This window comes from Ascaphus truei, chromosome 19, assembly GCF_040206685.1.
Source record: "Ascaphus truei isolate aAscTru1 chromosome 19, aAscTru1.hap1, whole genome shotgun sequence".
Classification (NCBI taxonomy): domain Eukaryota; kingdom Metazoa; phylum Chordata; class Amphibia; order Anura; family Ascaphidae; genus Ascaphus; species Ascaphus truei.
The window spans coordinates 32,403,447-32,417,520 of NC_134501.1; the positions used below are offsets into that span (position 1 = coordinate 32,403,447).

Here is a 14,074-nt window from a genome sequence, read left to right on the forward strand (position 1 = left end):
CTGAGTAGCATGCAGAGGGTATATATCAGTGTGCATTGGTTTATGTGCTGTAATTCTGTATGTATGCATGCATTAACGTGAATGTATTAGGACGTGTGTATGGATTAGCATATACATACTGTATGTACAAGGATGCGTGTATCAGTTTCTGTGTATGCCGGTGCGTGTACTGTATATGGATGCATTTTAGTGCACGTATCAGGGTGTATGTAAGAGGATATGCATGTATATGTATCCGGGTGTATGTATGAGGATAACAGTTTGTGTCTGTATATATCAGAGCATCTAATAGAGGGGCAAATAATCTTGTTTTTGTCGCTTTCAGAATTATACTGGTGTATTTGTTTAACCCGAATACATTGGGTTAAATTCAGAGGGGGAGGAAAGGTGGGGGTAAAGCAGTAATTATCAAACAACCATCACTGTTATTAGTAATGTACTGTATTACACATATGCATATTTCTATTAGATGTACTGTTCATTTAGCCAAGAATAATAGATTGCCGTCAAAACAGGTTAGTTCATATATTTGGAAACACATTTTAATGAGCAAACAATATTTTGGGTTGGGATTAAGTTTATTTTAATGTGATACAAGCTGTTTTCTTGATTTAATTTTCTTGCTATACCACGAGTGCTGTATTAATGTATCTACGTTACCTCGTTTTACCTTAGTAGTTCAATCATTTTAATGTTCTTGACACATTGTTATTCTACCACACCAGCTAATTTACACAATTTATCAGAATGACTTGACCTACCGATGTAGGGTATGGGAGCAGAGTTCGCTCTGTGTATGCGCTATACAAGACTGTTACGGTAGACCAGAACTTTTACCACCAAAATCCCTGGATCCTTTGAATGAGCAAAGCAAGAGATAAAATAAATTGTGATTTATTTACAGAATGAACATACTTTATTTATTTATAAAATATTTTACCAGGAAGTAATACATTGAGAGTTACCTCTCGTTTTCAAATATGTCCTGGGCACAGGGTTAAGACAAATAATACATGGTTACAAATACAGTTACATAAATGTACAGGGTATACATTATATACAAGACATTGCATGCACAGTTAAGGAAAAAATATATATATATATATATTATGGGCGTATGAAACAGTTACAGACCAGATTAAAATATGAGACAGCCTTAGATTTGAAAGAACTTAAACTGGTGGTGGATGTGAGAGTCTCCAGTAGGTTGTTCCAGTTCCAGTGCACGGTAAGAGAAAGAAGAACGGCCGGATACTTTGTTGAGCCTTGGGACAATGAACAGTCTTTTGGAGTCTGATCTCAAATGATAAATGCTGCATGTGGTAGGGGTGAGGAGCTTGTTCAGATAGCTGGGTAGCTTGCCCATAAAGAATTTAAAGGCAACACAGGAAAGGTGAACTTTGCGCCTAGACTCTAGTGATGACCAATCTAGTTCTTTGAGCATTTCGCAGTGTGTGTTGTAGTTGCATTGGAGAACAAAATGACAAATTGAATTGTAGAGGGTGTCAAGTTTGCTCAGGTGGGTTTGAGGTGCCGAGCCATATACTATGTCTCCATAGTCAATTATTGGCATTGTTTGTTTTGGGAAATCCAGTTTTCGAGTCTCAAAAAGTCAGACTGAAGTATGTGTTGAAGGTCGGAGAGGCTATGGCTGTGTGCATATAGGATTGTATCATCTGCATACATGTGTATTGAGGCTTCCTTACAAGCTGTGGGAAGATCATTGAGAAGAGTAGGAGCCCCAGAATGGAACCTTGCGGGACACCATAGTGATATCCAGGGGGTTGGAGTTAGAGCCTGAGATGGACACATGTTGGGATCTACCTGATAGGTAGGACTGAAACCAGTTTAAAGCATGCTTCCCTATTCCAGAGCTCTGGAGTTTGTTAAGCAGGATAGCATGATCAACAGCCTTAGCAAAATCTAGGAATACTGCACCAGTCTGTTGTCCCCGTTCCATTCCACACTGGATTTCATTGCAAACTTTTAGCAGGGTAGTTACGGTGGAGTGTTTGGGGCGAAAGCCAGATTGGAATTGGCTAGGGAAATTTGTCTTGTTATAGTAATCGCTTAATTGGGAATAGATACATTTTTCCATGACTTTGGATAGAATTGGGAGAAGTGAGATTGGCCTGTAGTTTGAGACAGTGTTTTTGTCCCCACTTTTGAAGATTAGGACAACTCTGGCAGTTTTCCAGGTCTTAGGGATATGGCCTGCAGACAGGATAGAATTGAATATGGAAGCAATCGGTTTGGCAATTGCTGGGGCATCAAGTCTTAGGAACCTAGATTGTAGTAAGTCAGGTCCACATAGGCTGCTTAGTTTTAATTTGAGGAGCGCTTGTGTAACAGCTTGATTTACAATTACAACGAAAAATACACTTACTGGAACTGGGTCAAACAAAATAAAATGTTCCCAAAATGAAATGTTGCCAAACAAAATCTCTAGGAGCAATTTCCCAGGAGCGGTAGTAGCTCACAAAAAGAGCCTGAAACAGTCCTTGGTCAGCAGCGCAACTTGCCGCTGCTGTTTACTCCGCTGGAGCGGCTTCTTTCGTGATGAAACTTTAAAATCTTGAAACTTAGATGTTTCTTGCATGAATCCTTAGGCATCGGGCATGGTGCCTCGGGCCGCACTGAGCCGTGCGCCTGTTCTGCCTCGCCTGCTGAAACTGGAGCTTTTATGTGCCCTGGCAGGCAAGGCAGTGAGCGCACTTTCGGGGCGGGGCAAAGGCGTGATTGAACGAAGGCGTGGTGGGAGGCGTGGCTAGTCCCTCGCTCTCATTGGATGTGAGCTGTCACGTGACCGCTCCTCCGCTCCCGAGAGGCAAATTTTAAAGTTGCCTGTCTCCTCAGAATTTCTCAGCCTCCGCACGCATGCGGAAGCAGCTGCTAAAGCCGCACTGATCACAGATGAAGGGGGTAAGTTCACCTGCTCAGCGCGGCTCAGAGGGGTCTTTGGAACTATGTCCCAGGCCTTAGATGGTATGAAACTCTTACAGCATGATGAATCTGTTACAGCATGATGACTCTTAGGTGAATCTGTTACAGGATGATGACTCATTCCTGATGGGCTGCACAGGTTCTTATAGGGTTAATATTCCTATGCCTCACTAGTACAGCCTATCTTCTCTGTGGGAATATTCCCTATCACAGAGTTACTAATACTTTGCAAACCTGGCAGAGGGGCTTCTCATTCTGCTTTAGGCATGTGCAAACTTTGCACCTTGGCCGCTTAGCATTTGAGACCCTGCCCTTCTTACCTGGTGCCGTTCAGGCTGAGCAAGGTGACATCTGGCCAGGTGGCTTATTGAAGTTTTTTCCTCTTTCTTTTACCCCTCCAACTAACAAAGGGTTTAACACCTCCATATCCTGGATTGACTTTGAAGCTTAGAGGGTGGAGTAGCCCCTGTTTCCCATGCAAATGGATTTTTATCCATACTGAATGACTTTCTCTGAACATTACTTTAATAACAATATAAACCTTGGGGACTTCTAAAGCCATTTTATTTTCCACTTATACAGAGAAACCTTGCCATATGATACACTTTAACTTAAAAACACCTTATACCTGACGGGAGATACACTGAACACCCCCTTGGTTCTGGGGTTCTTGGGCATATACTGGGGACCTTTGAATGTAATTCAATTCCCTGCCCAGTCTTACTGTTCTTGGTCTGTGCTGAAGCAGGGAGATTTGGCGGTGAGCTGCAAACTCCTTTCTAGAGAGGATTTTATCCAGTGATCTGTGTTCCTCATGAATCTGGGGGGATTCCTGAGTACATGTTTTGGGGTAACCCGCAACACTGGCCCCCTTCTACCCAAACACACACTGACAACATTTTACCATAAAATCACCCCTGAAGCTCACGCCCTGCACATCTCCGCTGATTGGCACTCCTGGAACAGTAAAAATACACATACACCTTTATTATAAATGCAGTTACATGCCATGATTGGGTTGAAGAGCTGACAATCACAATTCCCCAATATGGCTATGGGGCACCCAGCCGGGCCAAATACCTTTATTAATGGCCTGGGTACCCCCTCACCGTCACAAAGACATTGAGAGAGATAGCAGGTGCTATTATCCCGGTTATCACACTAAGTAACACAGAAAATATTTTGTGAATTAGAACCATTGGTTTCAATGGAGCCACAGCATTTGTTGTGATATCTACTACATCTTTATAAACACACAAGATTCAGTATTACCAACATCCCCACAGACAGCTCCAGCTCACCAACCCCAACATTTCCTCTGACTTGCCCAACTAGTCCACTCCTATCTTTCAACTAATTTTTCAAATATTCCCAGCACCTCCCTCTTTCTACCGCCCCAGAGATCTGTTCCCATATAAACTTTTCCTCTTTAATGCAATGTGCTACATGTCTTCTGGTGATTTTAAAGATGAACAGCTCAAAAGGGCCGTAGATAAAACCCCACCACATACAGCTGCAGCGGCCATTATTCAAACAAATCACAGCACCGATTTCAAGTGCTCTGCTGTACTCCACGCAGCATGAACGCGCCAATCGCCCCAGCGCTTATCGCGATTGCTTTGTTGAATTTCATGGATTCTGTTTCTTTGAGTGCAATGAAATGAATGAATTGCAATGTGCACAGTACTGTGCTACTGTGTCAATTTAAGGTGTTTAAAAAACAGGACTCTAAAATGCCATTTTCTGCACTCTTAAGGCGGCAAGGTTGGAAGACATCCCGCGTCATGACACCGGTATTCCGATGTACACAACGCGTGATTTGTTTGAATAACAGCCGCTGCAGCTGTACAAACCACAGTAATGACACTTGTATGGTATTGAAACAGGTTATGTGGATAACATTATTGGTAATAGTCAGCATGGATTTATGACGATGTCATGCCAAACTAATCTCATGAGTTTCTTTGAGGAGGTAAGTAGACATTTAGAACAAGGTAATTAAGTTGATGTGGTCTATGTAAGATTTTGCAAAAGCTTTTAATACGGTTCCACACAACAGGTTAGTGTACGGAATAAAGGAAATTGGTATGGGTAAAAATATTTGCACAAGGATTGCAAACTGGTCGAAGGATAGACAACAGAGTGGTCATAAATGGAATCTTTTCAGATTGGGCTAAAGCTGTAAGTGGAGTACCTAAAGGCTTTACCTTGTGTTTTGCCAGTCCCATGAAAGTATTTATTCACTATGCATTGCAATCCATAAGATTGGTGCTTCAAACCATCTGCATATTACTGTAGGTACGGTATGGTCTGCTTTAGATATAGAATTAGATACATTAAAAGTGCTATGTATGTGGCATCAGAACATAGATTAAGTTTTATCATTTCTATTATGTGCATTATAATTCAATTGTAATTCAATGTTTAATTTCTCCAAGCTATATTTAGAAAACAAAATTACATAAACATAACTATTAGACAAATTAGGAAAAATACAAACCGTGTTAGGCTGCACTTATAGTGCCGGCTATGGCTAAAGCTACAGATGACGTCACCCGTCTCCGTAGCCATTGCGAAAGTTGTAATTTGAGTTTTGGAGACGTCTCTGGCTACAAGGGGAGTGACGCAGGCAAGGGGGAAGGCAGAGGGGCAGAGACAAGAGCAAGGGGGAAGGCAGAGGGGCGGAAACAAGAGCAAGGGGGAAGGCAGAGGGGCGGAGACAAGAGCAAGGGGGAAGGCAGAGGGGCAGAGACGAGAGCAAGGGGGAAGGCAGAGGGGCGGAGACAAGAGCAAGGGGGAAGGCAGAGGGGCAGAGACGAGAGCAAGGGGGAAGGCAGAGGGGCAGAGACGAGAGCAAGGGGGAAGGCAGAGGGGCAGAGACGAGAGCAAGTGGGAAGGCAGAGGGGCGGAGACAAGAGCAAGGGGGAAAGCAGAGGGGCAGAGACGAGAGCAAGGGAAAGGCAGAGGGGCAGAGACAAGAGCAAGTGGGAAGGCTGAAACGGAGAGGAGTTGTAATTTGTTTGTATGCTGAATTTGCTTTTACTTTAAATTACGGTAGAATTTACTATTTTAAAGTTGTTAATATAATGTGTTTCACTTGACAGACCCAGGACAAATGAAAGGAGCCAGTGTCCCCCCCCCCGCCCTCCAAACGCATAGTGCACCTACCACGAAAAAATATTTTTTACCGTGCAACTTTTAATTAACTGTTTTCATATTGTAATAAAGAAAAAAACATTACAATGCAATCTGTTTATTTTTATATTTGAAACAAAACACAGGTGACTGGCTGTCTGGGTGGGGGACTGACTGCCTGGGTGGGGGACTGACTGCCTGGGTGGGGGACTGACTGCCTGGGTGACTGAATGACTGCCTGACCTTGACCGGGTGGGTGCTGCTTCCTTGCCCGCCAGACCCTTCCCCGTCTGCTCCTGGTTTGCCAGTAGCTGCTTCCCGGGGCGGGATGTAGACTCAGGGGCGCGGGGTGGTGTGGTCGGTAGGCGGCTGGGGGGAGGGGGAGGAAAGACTGGCGGGCTAATTCCGCGGCTGCTACATCACACACATCCCCTCTCCCTGCACTCACATACACACATCCCCTCTCCCTGCACTCACATACACACATCCCCTTTCTCCCTGTACTCACACACACATCCCCTCTCCCCCTGCATCAGAAGCTATCTGATTGGTTTATAGCATGTCACATGGTAAGACCGTCGCTGTAAAAATCAAATTCTACTGACTAGAGATTTGGGTCGCTCCGTCGCACCTTCTATAAGCACATGCGACAGCCTTATACATTTATCAAAACAGTCAACCACTAACCCAACACTTCTCAGGTCGTCTTGCTTGTCCTTCCTTGAAGACACCGGAGCAGCAGGCATCAGATCTGCAGATAGCTCAGGCCGGATCCTTCGTGCACTAGTTTGTAGCCAGCACATACATACAGTAGACCTACAGTTTTAACCTCATGTCAAACTTACTGCTCACCAGCAGCCTCTGGCAGTGGGCATTTAAAGCTCCAGAAACAGAGGTTAACATTACGTTTCTATGGTAAAACAGAGGGAGGTCCTGCATGAGGAGATCCCTGGGTTCAAACTACGGAAAAAGCAATAATATGCAGCAGAGCCAATTGGTGTTTTAATGTTGGACATGTGTGCTCTGCATGAACAGTATGCGCTGAGAGGGTGTGCAGTGAATATAATAAAAACATACCATAGTTCCTCATAGGTTTAATCAAACTTCATCTTTTTATTAACAATACTTGGCTGCAAGGTTTTCACAGCTATTGCTTAGTAGTTAAGGCTAGTATGTGTAAGAACAATTCAACATCTGGTTTGTACAAATGTTAAGGTCACTTTGTGAAAACATCACGTAGCATCTGGAAACAGATACATTTGCAGATGTAGCCAGTTTCATTGTTATTTTTGGCGAGATATATTGTGATATGCTGCTCCAGCATTGCCACTAAATCCTATGCAAACGCTGATATTAGATGTTATACTGGGGTATGTTGCGTTATCACCAGAAACAATGACACTGGCTACTAAACAGTGCTTCAACTTACCGAGCCTTTGAGCCCCTTTAAGTGAATGGTTCTTACGGTGCACAAAGGTTTAACAGTTTAATAAATCCAGGCCTTTCTGCCATAGCTGCACAAAAGTTCATGAAAATCCGGTATCCTTATTCCCTTAATTATGTTGTGTTTGAAATTTCCACATTTTGACATCTAAAAAAATTAATTCAGGCTCTACAAGCACGACCTACCAATTTCAAAGTGTGGTAATATAGTCTTTGAGGTCCTCTTAAGTAGTCTAATGCGCTCACCAACATTAATATACCGCAGTATGTCACAAATGAGAAGATACTAGATCAGGAGTGGCCAACTCCAGCCCGCAAGGGCCATCACTAGGCCAGGTATTAGAGACATCCCTGCTTTAGGAGCTCAGAATGACTGAGCCACTTGTGCTGAAGCAGGGATATCCCTTATACCTGGCCTGTTGGTGGCCCTTGAGGACTAGCGTTGGCCACCCCTGTCCCAGTGTATTTTGGCATATCATCATTATCCTCAGTATGTTCTCTTGCAGTAGGACATCCTCACAGTAGGTCTCTAGTGCTAAAATTAATTTCAATGTTGCTACCATAATTGACCGTCTCACCTATAAAAATGATCTTGAAGTAAATATACATAGCTATATATGCATTTCTTTTTTTCATATAACTACTCAAAAGTTGTGCGAGTATCAAGAGTTTAATGCTCACGCTTACATTAAGCAAGGTAAGCGTTGAGAGCTTTAAATGATGTATCTAGGAACAAATAGTCCTATAAACAGATACATAGTTGGACAAATACATTTCAGGCCTTCACATTTAACACTATATAAGATGAGATGCACATATTTATCACTTTGGAGTTGTGTATATGTATCAAATAGATGCGACTAATCTGTTACACATTAAAGTGATTTTGTGGATCCTCTAGTAATCTTCTACCAATGTGGTAGATGAGTAAACAGAAGCTATGAGTCTGTGGGGCTACTTTTATCTTGAAATACCGTCTATGTCCTATGACATAGATAGCACGTCAAGATAAACCAAATATCTTTCCAAAATATATTTTGTGGCTTAAACTTTTTAAACTTAAAATTTTGATCAGTCATAATTAAAAATAATAATAATGCTAGTCATATAATATAAAACAAAGCAGAAGTGGTACAATTTATAAATAAAATGTCCAGATTTTCACATTACGCGTGCCTGCTCTGTTAGAGAACAGCAGATGTGAAGCTCACTATGACTTCTTCACTAGAAATAACTGCTATACCTCAATTAAACACTAATGTATACATCTTTACGTAACACTCTGGTCTTGGAAGCTCAGTTTATTGACCCAGTTATTCCTGACGTGTCCTCCCTGTTTTAAATATTCGTTGGAACATTACATCACAGACATGGTAACATTTTGGTTCAGGTATCCAGAAAAGGGTCTCATCACCAATATGATTTACTAAACCTTGTATCTACATCTTGCAATGGTATTCTGCTATTGAACCTGTAGAGTTGTTTAGATGAAAAGGGGAGAAGCAAGACGGACTACATCCTCCTATTTTTAAGAGAGGGGTTAACAAGTGAGACAACTCTTTGGCCTACATTTCGATGTATGGAAGTGGAGTCTGAGCTGATGGTTGACAGCACCAATACATTCTCTGAGCTTAGCAGTAGCAAGTCTGCTGATCTACACTCGGTAGCTCTTCTGCACTGTGAGAAGAGAAGTATTAGATTTAATTTGGAGAAACACTCCTGAGGTCTCTAGTGTGCTACCCTCAACCATTGTAATGCTGCTGGTAACGCAGATTCAGCTCTCGCAGTTCTCGTTCTCTTACTCGACGTGACTTGTTGGATTTGGTGGAGCGACTGGAACGGGTGGATTGTGCAGACTTGGTGCTCTGGCAGCGAGAAGATGCTCTTTTCAGGAGGTTTTGTGAGATGGAGCGGTGTAGGTTCTTCATAGATGAGGAGGCTGCCATGCTCACTACCCAGGGATGCTTCAGGGTTTGTGTTGCGGTCATCCGCTCTCCTGGGTCCACCATCAGCAGGCGGTCAATAAAGTCCTTTGCCAGGTTCGAAACGCTCGGCCAGGGCTGCAGGATCCAAAAAATAAAGGTACATTTTATATATATGGAGGCCGATAGTAACTAAGCAGTCTGCTGCCATAAGACAGGGTTGTAAAGTGTCCGCAAGCCCGCTAGAGGTTGTTATGTGGCAGAAAATATTCTTGAAAAGTATGGGCCAAATGTTTAATCAATCTACCAATTTAAAGGTGAAATTCCATATAGCTCACAAAACAACAGCACCATTCCCTAAACACATTTAAGTGTGCTAAAAGTAAATATTTGGTTGCTTTCCTTCTTTTCATTACCCTCCGCCCACTCCTTATGAGTATGTGTGTGTGTGTATATATGTGTGTGTGTGTGTGTGTGTGTGTGTGTGTGTGTGTGTGTGTGTGTGTGTGTGTGTGTGTGTATGTGTACACAGTTTTTGTCTCACCTGGTTTGTTTTACTAAACAGTTCCTTGGAGGTGTATGGCTCCTCCCTTCAGGATAGAGCTCTTACCAGTTCTCCAATTAGCATAAAGGTATAATACACCTCTTTGTCAGTCTACACTTCACCCTCCACTGAAGAGCAGGTGAGTGTTTATGGCTGACAGACAGAAGAGATATGTGTAAGTATTAATATTTCACACTAGGGTATATGTGCACCCACAGTTCCCCTTTATAATAAGGGAACTCTGATACTGGCTTTGGTCAGCTTTTAACTCCACAAATAAGCACATGCGTCATTTATTTAACCACTTCAGGGAATTTTCACATACTTCACAAGGTTTACTGCATAGGACAATACGAAATGACTTGTATTCAGTGTAGGTACCTGTGACGGTGAAGAGGTAGCCAGGCTCACTAATAAAGGTTAAGCCAGTTTGGTTACCTCTGATCCATGTTTTGGGGTTCAGGAGTGTCAGCTCTTGGACTCCACTGTTGTAAAAGCATTACCTGTAATTATGCGACAACAAATAATTTTTGTGTTTTTACCTTTCCAGGGATGCCAGCAAGCAGGGCTTGCTGTGGTATGAGTTTCAGGGGGGGGGGGGGGGGGGAGCTGTTTGCGGAGAAAGTGTTGTCAGATTGTGTCTATCTAGTCAGGGCCCAGAGTTGCTGGTTCCCCTAAAAATGTACCCAGGAGACAGGTTGGATGCCTGGATGCATGTAGACACAGTCTCGGTAATATCTCCCCTTGAAAACACTTGTGCGACTCGCCACAAAGGGGTCCCTGCTTCAGCACAGCCCACAAAGATAATTGGGGCATAGGGATGTGAGGTGTCCCTGAAACAGTCAAGAGGTCCCTAGGTTGATGGTGACACCCAGTAAATGCCCAGGTCACCCAGAACCGGTATATGGGTCTGGGGGTACACCAATCATCTACTAGGTTGTGAGGGGACTTTTAAAAGTCCAGTCCTAAGGTTATTGTATAGAGTGTGGGGAATATGGCTAGTAAGAAATAACGTGCAGCTTCTTATTATATTTCCCACAACCAAAAGACTTAGGATATTTGTAAAAAGTGTATATTGTATGGAACAGTGTGTTTTAAAACATATCTGCTTGTGCACAGAGATGAGGTGGGACTTTCAGAGCCAGTGTTATGAGTGAGCCAGTGGGCTACCAAATTGGGTGCCACTGTGTCTACTCATACGGTGGAGATGAAAGCCACAGAGGATGTGTCTGAGGTGTCAAGACCATTTGGACAGGAGGGAAGGACCAGTATCCCCATCCTGAGATCATTGGACGCCCTTTGCATTTCCATTGATCCCACCAGACTGGCAGGAGCCCGTCACCGCGGGTGGCATTGAGGAAACCAGGGTCAGAGGTGCCAAATAACCCATGCCCCTTGGTTCATTCAGATTTCCAGGTAACCCTGTCGTGTCTACCAGCTTGTCTCTGATTGGTGGCGGATAAATTTCTCACGCTTTGGATTGGGCTATAGTATTTTTTGAATGAAAGTCAGAGGTATTATAACCCCTTGTGCACATTAGTGTTTTCTAGTGTCCTCCAAGGTCTCTCAAAGTTCCCTCCAACTTTTCTAAGATTCTAAGCACCAAGTGAATTCCAGCCCTTTAGAGAGAGGGGAGCTGTGGCGTTTGGAACTGCAGGTTGATTTCAGTTCCAAGACTTTTTAGGGTAAGCTTTGGATTGATAAGCCCCTACACCTAGGAAAGTATAGTTTTTCAACCCCAATTCCCAAGTGTGTTTTTTTGCTGTAGTTTGTGTAACATTGTGTGTTTGCCTTTTCTTGTGAATAAATGTACAATTTATTTCATTAACTTGCTTTGCTCAATGCATGATCCTGGTAAAAAGGTGGAAATGGCCTGGTCTCCTGTGACAGTACCTGCTAAACGGAGTCTTCCTTGACGAGGTTGGCAGGCGTGAATCATGTTTTGATCAAAAGATGCAACCAAAAGACTCCTTTATCACACAGACTTAGGTTCTAAATGTAAACACGTCACTAGTATATTTTAGCCCAATTGGTAGGAACACATGATCTATATATATAAGACTGAAATAATGTTTGTGTGTGTATTTGTTCCCACTGTGTGATTGGCCCACGGACGGCCACAGCTCATTGGCCTGAGTGTCACAGCAGGACGTACCCCCCTCACATTGCGTGCACCTCTTGGCCTCACTTGGAGTTGGAAGCTAACTTGGCAGGACCACAACTTTGGCTGATCTCACCCTCACTTTCTCCCCCGCTCCTTACTCTCTCTCCCCCCCCCCCTCACACCGCTACCCTCGCTACTCGGCGCTGCCGCCTCACCTCTCTCCTCCCTATACCTCCCCCCCCGGTAACAGCGCAGGCACCGCTAACGGGCATTGCCGCCCGCTCCTCGGCGTTGCCGCCTTACCTCTCTCCTCCCTACACCCCCCCCCGGTCACAGCGCAGGCACTGCTAACGGGCATCGGCACCTGCTCCTCGGCTCCTCCGCAGTCACGCCGCCTCCTGCCCGCCGCACTAACGCCGACGCCGCCTTCCGCCCGCACAAACGGATCTTCTCCTCACACCGCGTGCCCCATATTAGCGCCGGGGGGGTGGGGGGGTGAGGTGGGGAAGAAGACAGTCAAGAGACAGGGGAGACAAGAGAGAGGGGGGGGGGAGACAGTCAAGAGAGGGGGGGGAGGAGACAGTCAAGAGAAGGGGGGGGAGGCGGAGACAGTCAAGAGAGGGGGAGGGCAACACCAGACTGACTGCCACACACACACGAACTGACTGCCTGACACACACACACACTGACGCGCACACATACACACTGAAGCGCGCACACACACTGACTGACGCACACACACACACACTGACTGGCTGACGCGCACACACACACACTGACTGGCTGACACACACACACACTGACTGACTGGCGCACACACAAACTGACTGCCTGACGCGCGCACACACACACACACACACACACACACTGACTGACGCACAAATAGAGACACTGACGCACACACACTGCCTGACGTGCCCACAGACTGCCTGACATGCGCACACACACACTGCCGCACAGACACTGCATTAAGCTGTAAAGGGTGGGGGAGCTGTAAAGGGTGGGGGGGAATGGATTGGTGTGAACGGGAGACAAACAGAGAGGGGGGAGACAGGGGAAGAGAGAGAGAGGGAGGGGGGTAGGGGAGAGGGGAGCGGGAAACATTACATCCCCGGCAACGCCGGGTATATCAGCAAGTATATTATAAAAAGGTAAACTGTGGGTGCACAAATAACCCTAGTATGACATATTAAAACTTATGATGACACTAAATTGTGTAAGGTAGTAGAATTAGAGCAGGATGTAATTTCTCTTCAGAAGGAAATGGAGGGACTGGAAACTTGGGCAGGTAAATGGCAGATGAGGTTTAATACAGATAAATGTAAGGTTATGCATTTGGGATGCACGAATAAACAGGCGACTTACAAATTAAATGGGGATAAATTAGGGGAATCCTTGATGGAGAAGGATTTAGGTGTGCCGGTAGACAGCAGGCTTAGCAATAGTGATAATGTTATGCAGTAGCTGCAAAAGGCAAATTTATCTTGCATAAAACAGGGTATAGATGGAAGGGAATTTTGCCATTGTAGAAATCCTTAGTAAGACCAAACTTTAAATAAACACATTATGAAACTAGATAAAGTAAAGAGAAGAGCCACAAAATTCATAAAGGATGGAAATCTGACTTGAGAGAATGCTTGCTAAATTAGATTTGTATACATTAGAAAAGAGACGTCCAAGAGGAGATATGATAACTATATACAAATATATTCATGGTCAATAGGAACTTTCAAAAGAACTATTCAGCACAAGGGCAGTATAAAGGACTCAGTCCTTCTTTAAGATGGGAGAAAAAGAGATTTCACCCATATAAAGAAAAAAAAAGGTTATTTACAGTAAGGGCAGTTAAAATGTGGAACTCATAACCCATGGAGACTGTGATGACAGATACAATAGATGTCATTAAGAAAAGGTTGGACATTTTTTTTTTTTTTTTTTTTTTAGAAAGGAAAGGTATACAGGGCTATACCAAATAAGTAAACA

At 44.0% G+C, this 14,074-nt stretch overlaps 1 protein-coding gene across 2 annotated transcripts in view; it reads right to left on the reverse strand.

Moving 5' to 3' along the window:
- Positions 1–7,167: 7,167 nt before the first annotated feature.
- PSKH1 (protein serine kinase H1) overlaps positions 7,168–14,074 on the reverse strand; it is a 61,053-nt gene continuing 54,146 nt past the window's right edge. For both annotated transcript variants that reach the window (XM_075577100.1, XM_075577101.1), the window contains exon 3: positions 7,168–9,581. In XM_075577100.1, the coding sequence (XP_075433215.1) occupies positions 9,264–9,581 (318 nt within the window). In that variant the 3' untranslated portion in view covers positions 7,168–9,263. The remainder of the gene's footprint in view (positions 9,582–14,074) is intronic.